Raw genomic sequence first — 23,329 nt, forward strand, 5'->3', positions numbered from 1 at the left:
TTGACACAACATTTGAAATAATATTCACTCATTGAAGATTGTTTAGTCATCTCTTTGGCATTTAAAAGAATAGGAAATAGTTTCTTGTAAAAGTTTTCCATAATAAACTTTTCAATTTACTTTGGGAGAAAATTAGTCATTTGGAAAACAAAGGATATTTCGACCCCCTTAAGTATATATGAGTTTGTATATTCTTGATCAGTTTAGTCCAGACGATATGGTCTGCTATTTTCATCTTCAAGTTTTAAGCTTTTGAATCTATAAATAAAAAAATTGTTTATTCCTTAACCTACTCAAGTTAAATTTTAGTCTTTTTAGGGTTACTTAAGTCTTTCTATATTGCAAAAAATATATTTTAAATTATCTGGTTAAATTACGACCTATTGAAATTTAAATCGAACTTAGCCGGCTCGAGGTCAATCTTACAAAAGAAGATTATTTCGAAGGCAACACACAAAAAGGTGAGCAGGTTATCTGTATAGCTATTTCAGCAGACTTTGCTGAAGAACTCCAGAATTGCAATAGCCATACCGTGTCTTCAACGCTAAAACTAGTTGGGAATTGCAACTAAATGACGCGAAAAAAGTTGGCGAAGCCTACAATACCGAAGATTGCCTTTGAAATAATCTTCATCTGTAAGATTGACCTCGAGCCGACTGAGTTCGATTTTAAATTATTATATTTAAATAAGGTTCCAATGAAAAACACTTAATTAATTAGCAAGTCAAGTCATAGAATCATAGAAAGCACCAATTTTGGGACTGATTTTAAGGGCAAAGGTCATGTCTGGGTCCATTAGTTTTATTGAAATGTTTTACCCACTTTGCAACTTCTCTTAAAATGAGTTAATTGGCTCATTTACAGGTAACACCAGAGATTTCACCCCCGAAATGGCATTTCGTAAGCCTTTAATTATTGATATATTGTTTCAATAGGTCGGTGGCTGTAAATAAAGGAATATCGTTTCAATTTAGGTTGATTGAATGAACTTTCTGATTACAGTGTTTGCCTTCGGGGAGAAGCATTTCCATTGCCACTTTCATGACAATTTGAAACTAGCAATTTAAATAAATCAAGGATTTCATTTTCGAAATGTTAATTTCTATGCCAGCTACTAAAATGTGGTAACCCTGAGTAAATTCTGAAAATGGCTGCAAAATGTGATTACCGCAGAACAGTTTTCAAATGAATTTTTGGCCGACTGTTCGAACTCTGAAATGCAAGTTGAATACATTTCGCACATTATATTTGTTTGGGAAAAACCAACAGAGTGTCATATCATGTTGCTTCCCTTCCTTCCTTCCTTCCTTCCCTCCATTCTTTCCCGTGATGTGCTAATGTTATGACATAATTAAAGCTTGACACATGTTTGGCTTGGTTTTCAGATGATGCTGTGGCCTGTTGGTGACATGACACGTTGCTGCTTGGATGAGGGATGGATGGATGGATGGATGGACGGATGACAACGTGTTTGGGTGCTAAGTATGCACATTTTAAATGCAATTTAATTTATGCAACTATTTATTATTCATCCGGCAACGGCAAAATATGTGAAAAAACACTCGAACAAAAAAAAATCAACTTTTAAGCACCGATTTATCTTTGGCTAGGCAAAATAAGTGCCAAACTGTGAGAAGTTGCCGCATTTTTCTCGTTTTTTCTCTCTCTCTCTCTCTGTCTCTCTTTTACTTCTTGGCTACTTTTGTGAATTTATATATTGGTAGACATTTGTTCACACTCTTCCACACATTCTGGCTGGTTTAGCTCTGACCATCCTGACTCTCAATTTTGGCAATTTCAACTTCTTTAACCAAACTTCTCTTTCCCACAAAGATTTGTAACTTTGGCTTTGCATTTTATTATTTATTGTATGCATACATTGGCCTATTTATGGTGGTTTGGCTGAAAAGGAAGAAGAAATATCAATTTTAGTCAATAAAAGTGGCCTGTTTAAAGTTGTCATGAGTTTCAGTATTCATACATATGCTGAAGTTTAGGAATTTGATGGAAAAGTCTCTACGGATTCCAATATTAAAGATTTTTTGTAGAGAATCTCAACTGACTTCAATAATGTTCTTTACTTTTTTTACCATTCACCTCGATAACTTGAATTCCTTTCAAGAATATTGTCTTCTTATCATAGCATTTTTCCATTTTGGGGTCAATGATAATGTTCCATTATATATTCTATTTTAATGCAAAGTTAAAATTAATAAAAAATGTAAAAGCAGCTGAACTAAAAGTGTTTACAATAGATTTGTTTAAGTCTTACTAGTTGTTGACTATTTCAATGTTCTTTTATATTCCAAATTGAAATTTAACTAACATTCAATACTAACAAAATCCCCATGAAAATTTACTTTTTGTAAGGATTCTTTCTGAGATAAGCCAAGTCACACTGTTCGTTCGTCTGCATATGCAAAAAAGTTTTGGCCATATTTCACAATTTATTGTCCTTGTCAATTGCCAGCAGACAAAAAATTCACCCAATATTTTACTTGTATAAAATATATTCGTAAATATATATATATAGATATATGTATATGTATCTATAGACAATACAGCGATTTGCCTTTTTCTGCATACAAGTCTTTATATGTTATGTGAAATAAGCAAATTTATTCGTGTGGAAATATTACATATTGGATAACTTGCAGCAAAAGTTTATACAGAATATTTGTCCATAAGAGTGGGAATGTATTAAAGCAAAAAAATTCGGTTTTTTATGAATCAATATTAACTATATGTTTATATAAATGCTGAGTAGTTTTATAATTGATTAAATTGATAAACAATACGCTTACTGAATATAGGATATAAAATAAAATGCATTTATTTTGTGTGCTAAACTTACTCTTTAGTCTTTTACTTTTAATCTCTTTGTCTCAGCTCTTTCAACTGTCTAATACACTTCTTTTAAGATATATTTAGTATTTATTTTACATCAAATTTCGTTACACACAATTAATACTAGATTTTACACACATTTTCAAACACACATCAATCCACAAATCCATCTATGAGTAACATATTCCGGCCATCAACGAGTTCCCTCACACATTTATCTATTTTGAAGTAGTCCGTTCTAACGCTCTACCCATCATTAGCTTCATGTATGTAGAATCGATATATGATATCACTTGATTATTGACCTTAACTGGCTCAAAGTGTAAAATTTTCCAGTGTTTCATTCAATATTGCCATGACCCAAGAGTAGAGCCAAGTACTCAAGTGGAGGTGCGAACGAGGTACGTAGGTGACGTCCTCGAAGTGGCCTCTTGACTTTGCCCATTAAGGCAGAGACTTGACATGTTGACAACGGCGCGTCGTCATCTAACACTTGGCTAAGAGTCTATCCGTGGCGTAACTTTGATTTATGATAAGTCACGATTCAATTGGCTGGCAAAAGTTTAAGCATTTAAGCGATTTTCATGCAATCAGCCAACATGGCACGGACCAAACGTTTGATCAAGTTACTACAAACAGTTGGCACTCATCAGCGGCCAATTAAAATGAATTTAATTGAATTTCATGGAGAAAGTGCTGGGGTAACATGAAGTAGAAGAAACGAAAAGAATTAGATGGAACCGCAAAACAATTTCCCCACAAATTTTCTCTAACGAGAGAAGGGAGCTTGGGCTGGGCTAGAACTGGAACTTTTCGATGGGCTTAGCATTGCTTATCGACAATTCGTCTGACGCTATTTGCAATTTTCACAAAAATAGTTACAGTTTTCTTTCCATTCAGTTTTTCTCTCTACTCACACGTACACACACAAATCAAGGGTCTATGCGCTTTTGCCAAAACATGTCTTGGCTAAAGAATGTTCAAAGTTTTTCCTTACCTTGAAGATAGGAACAAAAAATATTAATGAAAGTTTCAGGATATATATTTTGAATTTTGATGTGTGTTTTTGATTAATTTCACAATATTTGACCAAATGTTTAGTACCTATCAGATATTCTGATTGAAATTTCTCTAGATGGCACACGCTGCGTATACGTTATATACTGAAATTTGGTTTATCCACGAACCGCGAGTACCGAAGGTTCTCAAGGGTAATCAAAGTTATCTAGTTTAAAAGTGATATTGCATTGAAACAGAATATAAAGGAATATTATTTCTAAATGGTAAGAGTATTGAAAATGCGGCCTAGTCTTTGACCTATTGAATAGTCTTCCTCTCTTTTTTTATTGTGCAATTTTTTTTATTTTTGTATGCCTGGCAATTTGAACAAAATGTATTTCCATTTCTTGTCCCTTTACTCTCCTCCGAACCACTCGAACTATACTTCCACATAATTTCAATGAACCGCATTTACGTTTGGTTTATCTCTCTTCCTCCCTCTCTGTCCCTCCTTTCGCCACCCTTGTTCTTCTGATTGTGCGGTATGACAATACCAACCCATGGGCCCTTCCCCAACCCCCAACAGTCAACATCAGCAGCAACGTCATTGCTGTTCATGTTGATGTCAGTCCTCGATTCTTGTTGCTCGCATTTTGTGGCTTTTGCTATGCTTAATGCCAATCTCAGTGGGCCATATACAGCATAGCCACCCACAATCACCCCCCACTCACACTCTATTGCCCATCCACTCTAACCGCCATCGCACATCGCCACATTACAACTCACTGACATAATACAAAAATCGCAGCAAGTCTGGCGGCAAGTCGTAGATACGCGTTTTTTTCACGCTCGTCTGACATTTTAAGTGCCCGGCTTCAGCACATTGAGAATCCTCCATAGATGTAATGGTTATTCGTTTGCCGAAGAGCATCTACATATAGATAGATAGTAACTCATTAAGTAGTTTGTCAATAAAGTTTATACGGCTGCGGAACGCATTTTACTTTTTCTAAAGAAATTTCACAGAAGTTGGACGATAAGTGAAGCTTGCTTAAGATGTATCGATAAATTTGTATCGTAAAAAAATACATCCAAATTTTTAAAAATCGCTGTAAAACCGTTACCATCTCGATTATCAATCGAAATCAGATAATAATCGGAATAACAGTCGCATTCTAAAGCCAATCGAACCTAATGACCTTAATTTAATAATCGGTAATTTATCGAAATGTTAAAAGCGTCCTGAATCAACATATTCCAATATATTTTCATAAAAAATAGTTAAGATATAAGATGAAAGTGTTTTTTAAAGATATACTTTTAGGATAAAAGTTAAGCGAGTCCCCATGGCTGATTATAAATTGTCTATCGAAAAAATCAATAAGAAATATATCTCTCTCCAATCTAATAGGAAAGATAAATTATACAAGTCCTTTCTATATCAAATACAATTGTATAATTATAGCCAAGTGCATATATAAATAAAATGTAATTCCCTCGAAATTATAGTTCTATATTTGGGCAATAAAGCAATTATCGTTATGAGTTACTATATCCCCTGCTTGCTATATAGTATACCCCACCAGAAGCCTTATCAGTTTATCGATAATGGAATAACAACGTAAATGGACAGCAAGTTTCATAAATCTCATTTGGATTATCTCGTAGCGAAATATAAAAAAAGACTTCCCCACTTGACTTCTAATCGATATGAGATTAGATAAGTGAAAATCATTTTTTCTTTTTTTCGGTTATAATCATTCAAAAGTTTTTGACATATGTTTTAGATTTTACAAAAGTCGTTTTAGTCTTTCAACCAATTCCGCCGTAAAGACACGTAAATTAAAAATGCTAAAATACTTGACACTAATCTTAGCAGTGATTGCCGTTCTAGGGAAAGCCGACGAATTTAAATTCGATCCGTATATAGATATACCCTTTAAAACAGTGAAAACTTCGGTAAGGAATCCAAGAAAGAGCAAACCTTATCTGATGTGATAGTCCGAATATTACGGGAAAGGTTATTGCTGACCTTTTATAGAATATCGTATGATCGTATTTTCGCATGATCGTATATTATGTAAGATATCTTTTGAAAGGGAATCTTAAATTTGGTTTGTTCGCAGGCAGAACGCATTGAATCGCATGGCTACCCAGCTGAAACACATTCCGTAGAAACTCCTGATGGCTATGTGTTGAATCTGTTTCGCATACCCTACTCCTCCAAGCTGAACAATGGTGATTCGCATCGTCCGGTGGTGTTCATCATGCACGGATTGTTCAGTTGCTCGGATTGTTTCCTGCTCAATGGGCCGGACAATGCTCTGGCCTACAACTATGCCGATGCCGGCTTTGATGTTTGGCTAGGAAATGCCCGCGGCAATCTCTATTCTCGGAATAACACGAAAATTAATATAAAACATCCATATTTCTGGAGATTCAGTTGGCATGAAATTGGCGCCATCGATCTGCCCACAATGATTGATTATATACTGAATATCACCGATGAGAAATCCCTCCATTATGTGGGTCACTCCCAAGGCTGCACCTCATTCTTTGTCATGGGCTCCTATCGTCCGGAATATAATGAGAAAATTAAAACCGCTCATTTGTTGGCTCCTCCAGTATTCATGGGCAATACCACCGAAGAACTAATTGTGGGCACTGCCTCCGTTTTCGGTACTCCTGGTCTGGGCTCATCTCTGCTCCAAAATCAGGTTCTCTTGCCCCAGAATCAGTTCATTCAACGATTACTCGACACCACATGCAGTAAGCAACCGATCATGTTGAGCTATTGCAAAACTTTGGGCATACTTTGGAATGGACCCGATATCGGTAATCTCAATCAGGTAAGAAATCAAATTAAACTAATATATTAAATGGCAAGAGCAAATTAAGTCGGTTTAGCAATCAGTAAAGATAATTATCTTATTAGAAACTGAAAAATTCAGAAGATTTTTTATAAAGTTCCCGAAATTCTTAGAATTAAATTTGCTAATATTACTAGAAACTCCAGATGAAGAAAAGGAGGATTGTTTTCGTCTAGAGTCTAAATTATTTTGATAATTTTTACTTAAACGTTTACGAACTTTTTATGTTCTAACTTTCAGACGCTTCTTCCTCAAATAGCAGAGACCCATCCAGCTGGAGTATCTTCCAATCAGGCAATACATTATATACAATCGTATGTGTCAAACGATTTCCGTTTATACGATTGGGGTACCAAAAAGAATTTGGAATATTATAATGCCGAAGTGCCGCCATCGTATGACTTGACAAAAATCACAAGTGAAGTTTATTTGTATTATGGACTATCCGATGGTTCGGCTAACAAAATGGATATATCACGTCTGCCGGAACTATTGCCAAATTTGGCATTATTGCACGAGGTTCCCGATCCCACATGGGGGCACTTGGACTTTTTGTTTGCCGTGCAGGTGAAGCAGGTTATCAATGATTTGGTGGTGGACTATAGCATGGCCTACGAGGCGGATAGAAATAAAAAGTAATAATGATTAAGGCGATAAGATAAACATAAACTAACGATATTTTTTTTTTTGGGTGAGAGATAATCTTGAAATTGCAATAGCCATTGGAATTTTTATACAGAAGAAGAAGAAGGAGAGCAGTGCAGATGAATGCGTTGTAAGCCGAAACTAATTACCAGTTAACAAGTGTCTGCTAGTTAGGGTTAATGTTGGGTTTTGACACTGGCATCCAAAAGGGAATGGGAACAGGGCAAAAGGACTCTTGTTGGCTGTCTGTTGCGGTTGGGTCACGCCTCACCGAGTTTTGCAATGTCTTCTTCCTCACTTTTTTTTCTCCTTCCATTCTCCGTTGACAAACATTATCGCAAACGTGGTTTTACACCTACTCCAACTTTTTTCTGTTGCGGCTAGTTTGCTAAATTACCGTAATTAACGCTTGGTTTCTGTGTGTCGTGCTGAAACTTGGCTAAAACTACAAAAACATAACGAGTGAAAATGTTGGTGCATTTTCTAAAAATACGTAAGTATGTATGACTTCCCATAAAATAAACAAATCGAAATTAATCATCAAAATTCCTAAAAATCATTCTGATTGAATAGTTCATGTTGATTCTAGATAAGATTTCAAGAATAAAGATTTGATTTTAGAAAAAATCATTGGTAATCTAAAGTAGTTTTAAAAAATACAACAAATTAAATAGAGTTTTGTTTAAATTTGTTTTGGTTTAAGAGTTGAAAATATATATAAAGAAATGAAAAGACAGAAGTAATCCATGAGAATAGTCAATTTTGTCACTATTCAAGGATAAATTTGATTTAAGATCAGGAATAGATTTTGAAAAGCACAAGCCAAACGATTCCATAAGCAAATTAACCTAAAAAACAAAAACGACTTGGGAGAAAGGTGGACAAAACTATTTACTTACTTTAGATTTTACTTTAATTTTAGAAACTTTTCGAAAAATACTTAAATTCATGGCCACAATAAGCCCTTTTAGAGTCTTTAGCATTCTAAGACCAGCCATCTTATAGATATTTCAGATTACGTATTGGTTGGTTTAATCATTTGAAAAATTATAATGGCTAAGAAATTAAAAAGTTTTGTAATGAATTCATAAGCGTTCAAAACATTTTTCTCCTAAATAAAGGCTGTTATATAGAATATATATAGATATTTAAAGGTTATTCAAAGTTCGTACTTTGATACTTATTTTTATCGTTAAAAATATGGCAAAAACAAAATGCGAGTAATTTATTTAACAATTTTCTGGGCTCCCTCTCTGATCTCTAGACACCTCTTGAAGGACTTTCTATGCACATTAAATTTGAAATGCATGTAACAGATTGCAGAAATTCTGACCTCGAAACAGATTTAGCTAAAAGCTTGCCGAAATGGCTAGATTTTGGCCATAATTGTTACCAGTTTCTAGTATTCAAATTGTAGAAAATTTCATTTATTTTTGGTAAAAAATGCGTCTAGATCCTTTGACCTTCAATTATGAAAATCTTTTGAAAAGGTGAATACTTTTCCAGAGCTTGGGCAATTCTTTTAGCCATCGAGAAGCCAAACTTAGGCTGGCTGCTGGCTGCTCCCTGGCAATTAACCACAAGTACAAGGCCAGCCAAGCACAAAACTGTTCATTAATAACGAATCGCTGATGTGGAAAAGGATAAAGGATAATGCCCAATGAAGTCGGCGCCGGCGACAGAAACATTATGTAGAACTTCTGAAGTGCGTCACCAGACGCGACCACCAAAAGGAAAGGATGCGATGCAGGGGAAAGAAATTAAATTTGCAAAATTATAAAATTAATAAAGTGTAAAAGGATTTGTCGCGACAAGACTGAGACAGCAACAAGAACAAGTAAATCCTGCCGTCGCTCTGACACGTCCACCCTCTCTTTCCCACTTTCTGTCTATCTCCGTTTCTAGACACATACACATACATAAATTTATCTGTCCCTCGTTTATAATCCTTTATTTTCGTTTTCAATTTTGCTGGAAAAGGCAAACAGAAAGTGTTAAAAGTATTTTTCATGCGGAAAATTCGCCAAGTGCCAAAACAGTGGAAAAGTTTTTCTCACTGCAAAGAATAATCTCGTGTAACTCTCAATTCCTCTCGCTCCCTCTCCCTCTCTGACCATCCTCTCTGTCTGTCTTTACTTTTCTAAGTGGCTCTGATGCTTTTGTATGCATAATTTAGACCAAGGCGCCAAAAAACAGCAGCAACAGCAACAGCAAACGACAAAAGTTGCAAATTGCAACATTTTTGGCCATCAAAATATGCGGCAGGAGTTGCAATTTTTTTTGTTTTCTTTTTTTTTGGGGAGTGAGTGAGAGAACTTACCCACACACAAGTGACAAATATGGCACACAATCCAAACTCTTGGCCATGTCCGAATGTTTATTGTGTTCAAAAAGTTGTCACCCGCAGCTGCTGCTTGTCCGAAACGAACCGTAAAAATTAAAAGCCAACAAGCTGGATTATCGTTTTTGTTAGCTGAAACGATTTCAATTAGCACGTTGCAGCAGATTTAATAGTGGATCTAAGGAATATAACAATGTAGTTATCGTTACCATTTTTTTTTTTCTTACAGTAATAATAAACGTTCTATGTATCATAACTTATTCTTTAGTTCGATTTCTATAATTGATTCGATTTTATAAATATTTGGATTACAATGAAACAATAGGGCAAAAATTTGTCTTTAATTTAAGTTTGTTTTTTATACACAATGTCGATATCCATCCACTTTTAAAAGAAAGAAAGAAGTTTTTTTACAGATCAGAATACTAAACCAAAATTGTTTTTATTTATTTCTGATATTGTACAATTTGTTTCTTTAATGGCGCGCATTTCATTGTATTTTAAATTTGTTTCAAATTTTATAACCGCTATAACCGTTTTTGCTCGGTGGCGCCGAGCTGTTTAGTCCTAAGGGTCAGATTAAAAAGTGCTAAGGTCGATGCCGAACCTCAGGACGTAGTACATTTCGCCGGGATGTTTGACTTTTTGAAGCATTTTTAAGAATATTTAATTATTTATTTATTTTAAGAACCGCCACCTAAATTTTATGCAGAACACAAGGTTTTTTTTCTAATTTTTGTAGTATAAAACTTGGCACCTATATTTTTCTTATATATTTTATTCTTAATTTTATTGTTTTTATATGTACTAAATTTGTATATCTAATTTGATAAAATACAGTGACTATTTTTTTTCCACATTTAAGGGAAAACATTGCGAAGTGCGCTTTATTTATTATAAACTTTTTGTTGGTTCTTTAGACAATTAATATCTAAGAAAAATATTTACAACTTACTAAGCTCGGTGACCACTGAAATTCAAATTAAAATGAATCATTTCAACATAAATCATTTAATAAAATTGACAAGGTAATTAATTACATTTGTTATTCAATTTAGTGTTTCGACTTAAGACTAAGAGAGAAAACGAATGTGGGTAAAATTACATTAACCATCGTACAAATCATTAAATTTTCGAATAAAAAGACAATTTCACAATAAAATTTAATTGAAATTGAAAATAAACGTTTGTGTGGTATCAAAATCAACCCTGTGTATAAAATTCGAAGCGACTGCACACGCTTTGCAACACTGGAACAGTCGAAATTAGTCAACACCAGACACTAGCGAAAATTCTATAATTGCGCAGAAAATCGGGAAAAAAACAAATACAAATGTTTACTAATACACAGATAAGCACTATTAGTTTGTGTGAGTTGCAAACAATAAATAACTGAAAGTAAGATAAAAAGAAAAACGGCTTGCTGATAGGCGTCACGTAGACGGCGCCCCAGTGCGGTTGATCGATATTCACACACACGTTCAGAACACACACACACACATAAATATATAGTGAACGAGACGCACACACACAACGAAATGGAAAACACAATTTTAGGTGGAGACGAGGGCGAAAAAATTGCCGCCTCTCAAGAATTGCAAGCGGTGGACATAGACAAAGGCAAGGGAATGTTGATGGGCGAAGTCATCATAGCTACCAAAAGTCCGGAGATGACCTTGCCACAGCAGCCGCAACAGCAACAACAACAAACGGAATCAGTTAACAAAGCAGTGCTAGTTGAAAACAATGTTAATTCAGCCCGCGGAAATGCCCCAACAACAATCATACAAACAACAACAACAGCAGCAGCAAGTGAGAACCTTAATAACAACAACAACAACAGCAGCAAGCAACAGCACCAAGAACAACAAAAAGAGGAACAACAAGCACAGCAACAGCAGCCGCCGCCGTCGTCAAGCGCTGGGAATGCAATAACAACAACAACAACAGCGATTACAACAACAGAATCAGACAGCAACAATAAGACAGGTACGAAGAAAACGCAAAAGAAGAAAAGAATTTCCCGAAGTAAATTTGAAAATATGTATATTCTAATGCCAAATGGTATTCTCTCGGTCTCTCTCTCCCTCTCTCTATCTAGCCGAACGCAATCACAAGAAGAAGAAAAAAGATAAGGAACGCGAACGAGATGAGGAAGATAAGAATCGTCACAATAATAACAACAACAACAACAGCATGAGCAGCAGCAAGGATCGAGATCGAGAAAAGGATAGAGATCGCGATAGAGGAAATGGCAGTAGCAGCAGCAGCGGCAGCTCATCCCGCACCAGCAGCAGCAAGGATAAAAAGCATCATAGAAGTGATAAGGATCGTGACAGGGAAAGGGATAAGGAACGAGAACGGGAGCGGGACCGGGAAAAGGTATACATAGTCTCATTTCACAAGAATTCAAGAAAAGTCCACAAAAATTCAAGAAAACTCCACATGAATTCAAGAAAACTCCACAAGAATTCAAGAAAACTCCACAAGAATTCAAGAAGAATTCGTCCACAAACACTCAAGAAAAGTCCACAAGAATTCAAGAAAAGCCCAAGATAATTCAAGAAAACTATCAAGACAACTTTGTGTAGCAAAGCTTTTAAATGGAATTTAAGAATTCTCTTATCTGAATCAATATCGAAAATTGTTATACATACAAATACATATATTTTGTAAGAAACATTCCAATTGAAACTATTTGCGCCGTAATATCATTGTAGAACTTCTGAAAACTAGTGAACTTCTCAAGCTAAAAACATTAGTATAGAATAATTTGTCATGTAGGCCAGATCACTGATCATTTGGCTTGGATTTCCGATTTTGATTTCGATTAGCACCACATTATAAAACAATTACAAAGGAATTCTTATAATACAAAATTGTTTCAAGCTACAATCAGAATTTTAAAGCTTTGGTATTCAGCTTCGCCTGAAGAACAATGCAAAATGTGGGGAAACAAAATATATATGCACTTACATATTATTATTTAGTATAGAATATAACTATTTGTTGGCACTAGCAACAAGTGCCATCGACTTGGTCATTCGGAGAATGATATTATAGGCAATGTTTGCTTTAATTTTTAGTTTTACTTATGAGAAAGCGTTTTCTAGAACAATTTTATGACGTCTGAAATGTTTGTGAATGCAAATACCGAAAGAGAAACCTTGTAGGTCAAAAGCCAAATTGATTTACACTTAAATTCGCTTGTTAAATGCAAATGTGTATTGAATGTTTTACACTTTAGGTATATGCTTAATAATTAAACTAAATATCTGTTCGTAGAATAAGGTAAGACATCAATCTTCTATATCTTAGCCAGGTCTACCACATGAAACCCTAGCCATTAGTTTAATGCGTTTATACTATCTTAATTTAAGACTAGAAACGAAAGCTTCGACTTACATTCATTAAATTTTTCAGATACCTTCATCATCGTCTAGTTCCTCATCGCATTCGCATCGACGCCGCAGCTCCGATAGCAGTCGGAGTAGTCAAAATAGTTCGAGTAAGGCCAGCAGCACGAGGGAACATCAATCAAATGCTCAGGAAATGCTGCAAATGGCTCTTGTTGCCGCCTTGGAGCAGCAGCAGCAACAAATCAAAGTGGAGGACATTAAGCAGGAGCCGCAAGGAGATTCATATGCCATTAAGACCGAAGATGGACATCAAAAAGTGAATACAAATGAGAAGGAAATCAAAAAGGAACTAGTAGGAACAGAGACGCCGGGCAAACCTCTGCTAAATGGGGATGCGTCAGCGGTGTTGTCGACCAAGACCCGGGATGAGGTCACACGTCAATTAAATTTCAGTTCTGGCAAGTCCAGTTCGGTATTGATGCCCTCGCCGGCACCGAAGACCTCTTCGTCCTCGTCGTCGTCGACAAGCAGCAGCAGTAATCATCATTCCACCTCTTCCAGTCGCAAATCATATTCCTCCTCCTCGTCCTCATCGTCGAGTAGCCATCATAAAAGTAGCTCCTCATCCTCATCGTCCTCGTCGCGACATTCATCGTCCTCGTCGTCATCGTCTTCGCGTGACTGTTCCAAATGCTACAAACGCTCCAAAATTCGTCGCACGAGTGTCGGAGTTCAGTGCCTCCAACATGCCCCGACTGCTGGTCCCTGGCAGACAGTGCAGAGCTTACCACCCACACCCAATCGCCAGGCTCCCGTTGGCTTGGAACATCTCAAGTATGGCCAATACATTCAAGTTGAGCAATATCCCAATGGTGGGGCCTCCATTGTCCATTTGTATCAGCACGAGATCGATGCCCTTCCGCCAGATGAGATGGAAGAATTGGTCGATGAATTCTTCAGCGTTTGCTTTGCCGAAGATGAGCAGGGTTTTGCCCATCATGTCATGGGCATTGTACATGATGCCGCTCGCTATATACCCGATTTGCTGGAGCACATGGCCGAGAACTATTCCACATTGACCGTCAAGGCGGGCGTCTTGGGACGAAATTCGGACATTGAGACCTGCACCATGGCCCAGTACAATGAGCAGGTGAGACCAAGATGACCTAAACCTTTGAATAGAAGTTATTATCCTCTATCTTTTCAGGTTGTTCGAAATTATTGCCAGGGCACTTTTCGCTATGGACCACTGCATCAGATCAGTTTGGTGGGCAAAGTACATGAAGAGGTTGGCGGTTATTTTCCTGATCTGCTTGGACGCATTGAAATGAATCCGTTTCTGCGAAAGGTAGGAATAAAAACTGAATTTAGACTGATAGGCAAACTAAACTGTCTTGTTCTTTCCTTTCAGACCATGCCCTGGGGTGTCAAATCAATATTACAAACGGATCCACGTCAATCGAATGATGGACCCATCTTGTGGATACGTGCGGGTGAACAACTGGTGCCTACCGCTGAATTGAACAGTAAAACACCTTTAAAGCGTCAACGGTGGGTCTTACAAAGACTTCTTCACACCTGCAAAGAGATATTAATAGATTCCCTCTTTCATTTCATTTAGAACTCGCATCAATGAGCTTCGCAATTTGCAGTATTTGCCGCGTTTATCAGAGGCTCGTGAGACCATGATTGAGGATCGGACCAAGGCGCATGCCGATCATGTGGGCCATGGACACGAACGCATTACCACAGCTGCAGTTGGTGAGATTTGTCGTTAATAATATATTGAAGAATTGATTTCTCATATTAATCGATTTGCAGGCATTTTGAAAGCTGTTCACAGTGGTCAATCCTATACACAGAATCGTATAACCAAAGATGTGGTTGCCTTTGCCGCTCAAGACTTCAATACGCTGGTGGAGATGCTGCAATTGGATCTCCATGAGCCACCCATATCGCAGTGTGTTCAGTGGATTGAGGACGCCAAGCTCAATCAGCTGCGACGGGATGGCATACGATATGCACGCATACAATTGTGCGATAATGATATTTACTTTCTGCCACGCAACATAATCCATCAGTTCCGCACTGTAACGGCTGTAACGAGTGTTGGTAAGCTGAAAATTTGAACAATTTAGATGAATATCTCTAACTTGTTATGTGGATTTCATAATTTCAGCTTGGCATTTGCGTCTGCGACAGTATTATCCCGGCCAGGAGGTGATCAATGAGAAGAATAATCCAGTTCTGGCTGAGACACCGCACTATAAGGAGAAGCAAACTATTCTACCCAATCCAGTTGGCCATGACGAGAGTGGCAAAAAAACGCCCTCAAAGCGGACGCATGATGGCAAATTGGCCAAGAGGAAACTCATCGATTTGGACGGCAAAGAGCGACGCTCAAGCGAGAGCAGTCTGGACGATAGCTGCAATTCACCCAGACAGGATAGTAGTAGTTCCAGTAGCCAGAGTAGCCCCAATAGCAATAGTGCAGAAAGTGGAGGAACACCCAAAAAGAAGTTCAACAAAGACGATTCCAAAATTGATATGCGCAAAATGATTTTGGAGCACAAATACAAACTGACCAAGTCGGCAGTGATAAACAGCCAAGAGAAGGACAAGGCCAAACCGAAGAAGGACAAGGAGAAGGAAAAGGATAAAGAAAGGGAAAAGATTAAGGAAAAGGAAAGAAACAAGGAAAAGGAGCGAAAAGTAGAAAATAATACGCCCAAAAAGAAAGCAGAAAACTCAGTGACAACTGCACCAACTCCAGCAAAGGTTATACGTCTCACAAATGACGTCCCATTAGTGGCAACTCCCACAGTTGCTCCAACTTCCACTGGAGCTCAACCCTTGCCCTTGCCTTTGCCTCTGCCAACTCCTTCTCTTGCCATTTTACCGGGATTGCCGCCGCCATTAGTGCCTCAGACGAGTTTCATTCACCGCTTGAATCAAAAGGAACCCGAAATCAAAATTCAAGTAAAAATCGTATCCGATGAGCCGACGACGACGACCTCTATGACTACAACAAGCAAAAGTGATATCAACAATATAAATAATACAAATAACACCTCCATTACCAACACCACCACCACCACCACAACAACACCGCCTGCCGAATCCCCTGCTAATCCCGAAGTCGAAGATGTGGGCCAAGAGCTGATTGTGGAGAGCACACCTCAACTGGACGTGGACCATGAGGAAGAGGTCACCGAGGTGTGTGCCGAGGAAATTGTGGAAACGAATCCAATACCCTTGCAAGAGGCTCCAGTACCTGAGCAACCACCACTTCCTCAAGCCACCCCAGCAGCAGCTCCGCTTGTTATCCCTCTTACTCCTCCAGTTGCTGCTTCTGCTGCTGCCCCTCAGATTGTTAAAGTTGTCCTGCCTGCTGCTGCATTAACTCCAATTGGTAGAATGTCAGTGCTAATGCCCCCGCTGCCACCATTGCCTCCATCAAGGGTAACCGCTCCACCACCTCCCCCACCACCCTTCTCCAACAACAGCAGCCCACTGAAACCCACCTATAAAACATTCAGTTTGCCACCACACAAGATAATTATTGCGGGAGCAACGACCAATTCGGCCAACAGAATAACAAAAACGACAACCACACCAGTGGATCTTTTGGGTTCCATCATGGCCAGCATGGATAAACCAGCCGTTACCACCACCACCAACACCTCATCATCATCGTCATCATCAGCAACCTCGGCAACAACGAATACATCGCTAAACTCTTATGCCAAGTCCAATAATAGTTATTGAGTGACACAAGAGCTGAGCTGCGAGAGGCTCCCTTCTACTTGTTTGTACATTAAATGAATTGAGAATCCTCCTCCTTGGGCGATGTCGTCTAACGCAAAGCCCCAGAAAGAGATCAATAGAGATACAGAGAGAGAGCTCAAAACTCCTCGCCCAACCAAACAGTTGGTGGGGAACGTTTACACTAGGAAAGATATTGTAATCACTTTATATATATAGACATTTAGTACAAGAAAGTTTGATAGAAATTTACAATAGAAAAACGAGTAGATCAACAGACACCCAACAGGACATTAAGTCACAAAATATTTCAAAATTTAAAAAGTCTCTTGAATTGATTTAGCCCTTCATTTCGCTTTAAGTTTGAAAATCCAAAAATAATATTTCGATCTCTATTATTTTTTTTTTTCGGTTTATAATCCTTTTTTTAAGATTAAGTTTTTCAATAACGATTATCTAATAGTCGTTTGGATGTTATACACATAGAATGTATATTAATCCCAATCGCAAAATCCTACAGATTACATTATTCATAAGTTTGAAGTATTTTCGAACCAATTTGCAACAGATAATTATAAGTAGGTAGGATCATAAGAACTTAATTAAGCGAAAAGTTTTGCATCCCAATTGATTCTAAGACTTGGTCTCAATGGAATCGAAGAAGCATATCCATCGTAGGCAGTAGAAATTGCTTCTAAAAGCCATTAATATTTGGCAGTTATCATTATTTATAGGTTCTTTACAATTCTTTTTCAAATTTACATTTTTTTTTTTTGATTTATTGTGCAATTTTTAAAATCATTTCTTGTTTTTTTTTTTTGACAACTATTTGTACTTAAAGTAAATATATAAACAATTTTTCGATCCAAGTGTAAACGCTCCCTTTTTTTTTTGTATATAACAAAAGGCTTATATATAATTACTTACATATATATATATACATATGTTACTATATACAGCACCCACTACTATATATATTTTATATAAATCTAATAATTGTAGAATTGTAAGACCATGTCTTCTCTTAGTAAACTAGAGAAAACAATTTCTATACCTTTTTTTTTGCTCTATTTCTTTTTGTTTTAATTTATTTATCAAGCACTTTTTAGATACAACAATTTGTTGCAGATAATCAAATGTATAACACACACACACCTTTGTATGTGCACATTGACCGAAAATGTATTCAGATAGACCAAGGTCCCAGTTTAAATTTGTTTTTTAAAGACTTTTACTAAAAGGTTTTAAAGGGGCTACATCAATGAATAATTTGGCACAGAACTTGAGGGATTTTCGGGATCTAAACTAGATCAATATCAATATTGATTTTGATTTTAAGAAAATTAGTTATACATGGTTACGATTCCTCCGATTTAAAGGCTGCCACTCGGAAAGTATTACAGATACGGAAAATGTTTACAAATATTCTGAAGTTGTTGAAAGTGCCAACTCATTGGTATAGCCCCTTAGTTGAATACATTGAGAGAACCATATAATTATATAATTTATATATATATACACAGATACACCCACACACCCGCAAATGTACTAGTTGATAAGCCACCACCTCCTTATACATACGTTGAAGAAATCAATAAAGATTCTGATCGTACAATAAAAACACAAAATGTTAAATATTAGAAAGCTCTTGTTATAAGTAACTAACGCCTATGATATCCAAAACTGGCGAATAAATCTTAAAAAAAACACAAAATAACATTGACAAAATCTGCTGCCTTAGTTTCCATGATTCATCATGCGCAGGGAGAATATGGCGACTATATACATATATATACCATAGGATAAAGTTAATATCTATAACTATTAATATAAACCTAAACACAATTAACAACAACTTTAAGCGATTCTCAGAGCGAGATCAACTCAAGGAATATTTACATCAAATTTAGATTTGTTAACATACATACATATATAAAATTTACAGTTTTATAAAACAAATACAAACCCAAAAACCGATAAGATTAGAATATGAAATGGGCAAGTTTGCTCTTTAAAATATGCAATGCAACTGTAAATAACTTTTGATTGTCCTGCAGCAAAAAAATTAGACATTATTTAATGAAATTTGTTTTTCCAGCTAGAGGACATATTCAAAACTCTTTATAGTTCATATTTTTGAGCGTTAAAATTCCTCCAATTCATTTGCCTAAATCCAATACTAACAATAAGTTAGAGATCGTGTTCGAGTATATCATAACATTTAACTTGATTAATTTGGGAATTGCATTAAAACACAAAACATTAATAATATAACATTTGTATGATAAATTTATGAAAAAAATATACACATAAATTGAAAAATCAAATTTCAAATCGATGCGTGAGACGGGAGTTTAATAATTGAATTGCAATTTGGCCAGAAAATCATTGACTATCTGATAAAACTTGGATTCATTTATCAAACAATAGGTTTCTTTTATATTTTAGATTCTGAAAACCCACATTTTTAAGCACACGTTTATAATAAGGAATAAGTTTTTAAAACATTGCAATACATAAAAAAGATTTAATTTGGAATATCGAGTTATCTAATAGAAACATAATTGAGTATACATATACTTCTACATAGAAGTGAAAAGAAGTTTTGGTTAAATTTTACGGAATTGATTTCCCTCGAATATTTTGGATTATTATTTAATTTTGAGCTTCTTTTAACATTTTACTGTAGGATACTGTAGGAGTTACTTGATATTTTAACTCTCTATTTAATTCTACTTAAATTGTCGTTAAAATAGTTTTTACAATTGAATTTCTTTATGTAGTTTTGTATCTGAATTTCATATTTTCGATTTTCATTTTCATCATTTAATCATTTTTAAACCCGTATTTCTTAGAAACTTAATCTCACTTAATTAATTTCTACTGCACTATTCCGCTTAACAGATTCTCTGAATATTTTAACAGTTTAGTTAACAGCTCTATTCTTTTATTTTAAATATTGGCCTCGTAAATTGTCTGACGTAACCTCCGTATGCTTCGGTGACATATCTTCAGTTGATTAATTCTCTAGAACAGCATAACGATATATAAACTAATTTACTCTCCCAATGATGGGTATAACACTCTGTTAAAAGTTTAACAGACCGTTTACAGAATCATTTTGAGTCTTAAGCAGCTGTTGTCTTGCAGCACACTGGCGCCTCAACGGAAAACACAACTAGGTTTTTTTACTTTGAAAAACTACAATTTGGGATTTTGTTTTTATTCAATTTCTTAAGAGCATTAGGTGCGGTTAGTTAATTGGAACGGAAAACTATTTTACGGCTACAAAATGACCAAGACTAGAGTGTACGTTGTTGGAGTTGGCATGACAAAGGTAATGTGGAAACAGGTTGATTGAAAGGAGGACAAAGAGAGATCAAGTGCCGCAGAATCTGCAATTGCAAAACAAAAAGTTGGACAATTAGAGTTGAGCAATGCAAATTATCGCCCCGGACTTTGACCGGTGGGGGGCACTTGACGAACTAATCAGCTTTAGCTTAAGCTATAGCTCCCAGTATTATCATTATCGTATTGCCCCCACTGAAGGGTCGCGATTAAATTTGTATTTTATGCCGCGATTAATAAATTGATAAACCAGTTATTTATGCCCGATTTTAACCGTCTTTGCAGTTCGAGAAACCTGGTCGTCGTGCCGATGTTTGTTATCCGGACTTTGCCAAGGAGGCCGTCACCAAGGCCTTGCAAGATGCCAAATTGAAATACACCGATGTGCAACAGGCTGTTGTGGGCTACGTCTATGGTGATTCCACCTGTGGCCAAAGGGCGGTCTACGAAGTGGGCATGACTGGTATTCCCGTTTACAATGTGAACAACAACTGCTCCACAGGATCGAGCGCTTTGTACTTGGCCAAACAGATTATCGAATCGGGTAATTCAGATTGTGTGCTGGCTTTGGGATTTGAGAAGATGGAACGTGGTTCCCTCTCATCGAAGGTAATTCTCTTAAATAATCTGTGGAACCTCCAAACTAACGTCTTGATCCCGTCATAGTACTTTGACCGTGCCAATCCCATGGAGCGTCACATCACTGAGATGGCTGAACTGACTGAAATTGGACCTGGACCCATGGCTGCTCAGATCTTTGGCAATGCCGGCAAGGAGCACATGAAGAAATATGGCACCAAACCCGAGCACTTCGGCAAAATTGCATGGAAGAATCACAAACACTCTGTGAATAATCCGTGAGTGGAATATATTACTCTTAACATTCGGACTCTTAATGTTTTTTCCTCTCTTCAGTTATTCGCAGTTCCGTGACGAATACACGCTGGAGCAGATTATGAAGTCACCTCAGGTGGTGGAGGGGGTTCTGACCAAACTGCAGTGTTGCCCCACCTCCGATGGTTCCGGCGCTGCCATTTTGGCCTCCGAGCAATTCGTTCGTCGTCATAGCTTGGAACGTCAGGCTGTGGAAATTGTTGGCATGGAGATGGCCACCGATCCAGAGTCCACGTTTGCTGACAAGAGTCTGATGAAGATTGCCGGTTATGACATGACTCGTCTGGCCACAGAGCGTCTGTTCGCCAAGAGCGGATACAAGCCGCAGGATGTGCAGGTTGTGGAGCTCCATGACTGTTTCTCGGCCAACGAATTGGTCACCTATGAGGCTCTGGGTCTCTGTGCCGAGGGCAAGGCCGGCGAGTTCATCGATCGTGGAGATAATACTTATGGCGGCAAGTTCGTGGTGAATCCCAGTGGAGGTTTGATCTCCAAGGGGCATCCTCTGGGTGCCACTGGCTTGGCTCAGTGTGCAGAGTTGTGTTGGCAATTGCGTGGCCAGGCCGAGAAACGTCAAGTGCCCAATGTCCAATTGGCTCTGCAGCACAATCTTGGTCTGGGTGGAGCTGTTATTGTGGGTCTCTATCGACTGGGTTTCCCGGCTTCGAATAATGTGGTGCACAACTTAACCGCTGCCTCAAAGGCCGCCACCAGTGAGGAGGGATTCAAAGTGGCGCCTCTACTCAAACTACTGGAGCAGGCCATGCAGGAGGACAAGGACAATCTGATCGAGAAAGTGCGCGCCATTTACGGTTTCAAAGTGAACAATGGACCAAGTGGCCAAAGCGGTTTTTGGGTCATCGATGCCAAGCAGGGCAAGGGCAAGATCACCTTCAATGGCACACGTATGAACTAAATCTCTAAACTATTAAGCTTTACGACACTTTTTAATCTCTTTGGCTTACAGAAAAGTGCGATGTGACCTTCATCATCAGCGATGACGATGTGTTCGAGCTACTCACGGGCAAACTGCCACCCCAGAAGGCCTTCTTCCAGGGTAAAATCAAGATCCAAGGCAACATGGGCTTCGCCATGAAGCTAATGGACTTGCAGCGTTCCGCCCAGGGAAGGATTGAGGAGCTGCGCTCCAAGTTGTAAGCATGGGAATCGTTGACTCGTGCATGTGCATTCCTTACAATATCTTTTGCAATATCTGACGGGCTTTGGATCTGTTTTTTTATATACTCTTTAATATTCTACGATTTTGTATTATTTCTAGTGATAAAAATGTACTTGTTTAAACACAAAATTTATCTTTTTAATGCGATATTAAATAAATATCAATTTTTGTATGTTTATGTTCAATTTTCCAATGCATTTTTTAACACTTTTTATATTTGTTACAATTTTTGAATCTTATTCAGAAGTAAAATTTGCATAAATAGAAATATTTGTTGTATATCTGATAGAGCAGAATTTATTCATGGAACTCTTTTTCTACTATCAACTATTGTTTGAAAAGACCTCCAAAAAATTGTGACAAAACAAAGAATTCAGCTTAATTTGTTTATTTCTCAAACCCAAAACAATTTGTAAATATTTTAATTAAATTTAAGATCAAGCTAAAACTGCGAAATTAAGTCCGAAATGCGAAGCAATTTGCTGAAATGAACTAAACAAATAATATTCCTATTAAAAAGTGCTAAACAAAGTTAAAATCATGAGAGATAATGTACACATAGAATAGAATAATTTCTGAAGAGGATCAAAGAATGGCACACCTTTTGTATTTTATGGTCTTGTTCTGTTTTAAAACATTAAAAAATTGTTCAATTTGTATAATTAGTTCTAATATTCATAATATCAAAAAGAATAAGGCCTTGAGAGAGTAAAAAAATAGCAAGAGCTCCCTGTTGCTCAATTTTATTTTGATAAATATTGAAATTGGTCAAAAACATATAAATTTGTCATTTAGTTGGTATCTACATTATCCAAATATGAATACTTTTATAATTCAATCATTTGTTCATTAGAATTTATAAATTGTAGGGGTTTTATATCGACTTTTCCACTTTTTCATACAAAAATTTCGGCTCAAAAACTATTTCATGAATCTGAGTAACCCTTTTACAGGTATATACTTAATTATAGAGTTTATATATAACAAAAAACTGAAAAACTTCTATAGTAATTCGATTTTGATCCAATTTATCAGAATAATATATCTTTTTAGTAATTAAATTTAATGATAATAATCAAGT

General features: G+C 36.8%; 3 protein-coding genes across 3 annotated transcripts; all 3 read left to right on the plus strand.

Annotated features, from left to right (window-relative positions):
* The first annotated feature begins 5,694 nt into the window (after positions 1-5,694).
* Positions 5,695-7,365, plus strand: LOC6642155 (lipase 3). The gene is made up of 3 exons (XM_002065548.4): positions 5,695-5,805; positions 5,973-6,695; positions 6,957-7,365. Exons 1-3 carry the CDS (start codon positions 5,695-5,697, stop codon positions 7,353-7,355), a joined length of 1,233 nt encoding a protein of 410 aa, XP_002065584.1. The 3' UTR covers positions 7,356-7,365.
* Positions 7,366-10,953: 3,588 nt separating this feature from the next.
* Positions 10,954-17,576, plus strand: LOC6642156. Its single transcript, XM_023175581.2, has 8 exons — positions 10,954-11,691; positions 11,804-12,084; positions 13,126-14,211; positions 14,269-14,409; positions 14,473-14,612; positions 14,683-14,822; positions 14,883-15,173; positions 15,241-17,576. The coding sequence occupies exons 1-8, from the start codon at positions 11,241-11,243 to the stop codon at positions 16,827-16,829; spliced, it is 4,119 nt and encodes a 1,372-aa protein (XP_023031349.1). The 5' UTR covers positions 10,954-11,240; the 3' UTR covers positions 16,830-17,576.
* A 2,421-nt stretch (positions 17,577-19,997) lies between these two features.
* On the plus strand, positions 19,998-22,437 carry LOC6642157 (sterol carrier protein 2). Its single transcript, XM_002065550.3, has 5 exons — positions 19,998-20,163; positions 20,460-20,783; positions 20,841-21,031; positions 21,090-21,973; positions 22,036-22,437. Exons 1-5 carry the CDS (start codon positions 20,119-20,121, stop codon positions 22,224-22,226), a joined length of 1,635 nt encoding a protein of 544 aa, XP_002065586.1. The 5' UTR covers positions 19,998-20,118; the 3' UTR covers positions 22,227-22,437.
* Positions 22,438-23,329: the final 892 nt, after the last annotated feature.

The sequence above is a fragment of the Drosophila willistoni genome (assembly GCF_018902025.1).
Source record: "Drosophila willistoni isolate 14030-0811.24 chromosome 2R unlocalized genomic scaffold, UCI_dwil_1.1 Seg167, whole genome shotgun sequence".
NCBI lineage: Eukaryota > Metazoa > Arthropoda > Insecta > Diptera > Drosophilidae > Drosophila > Drosophila willistoni.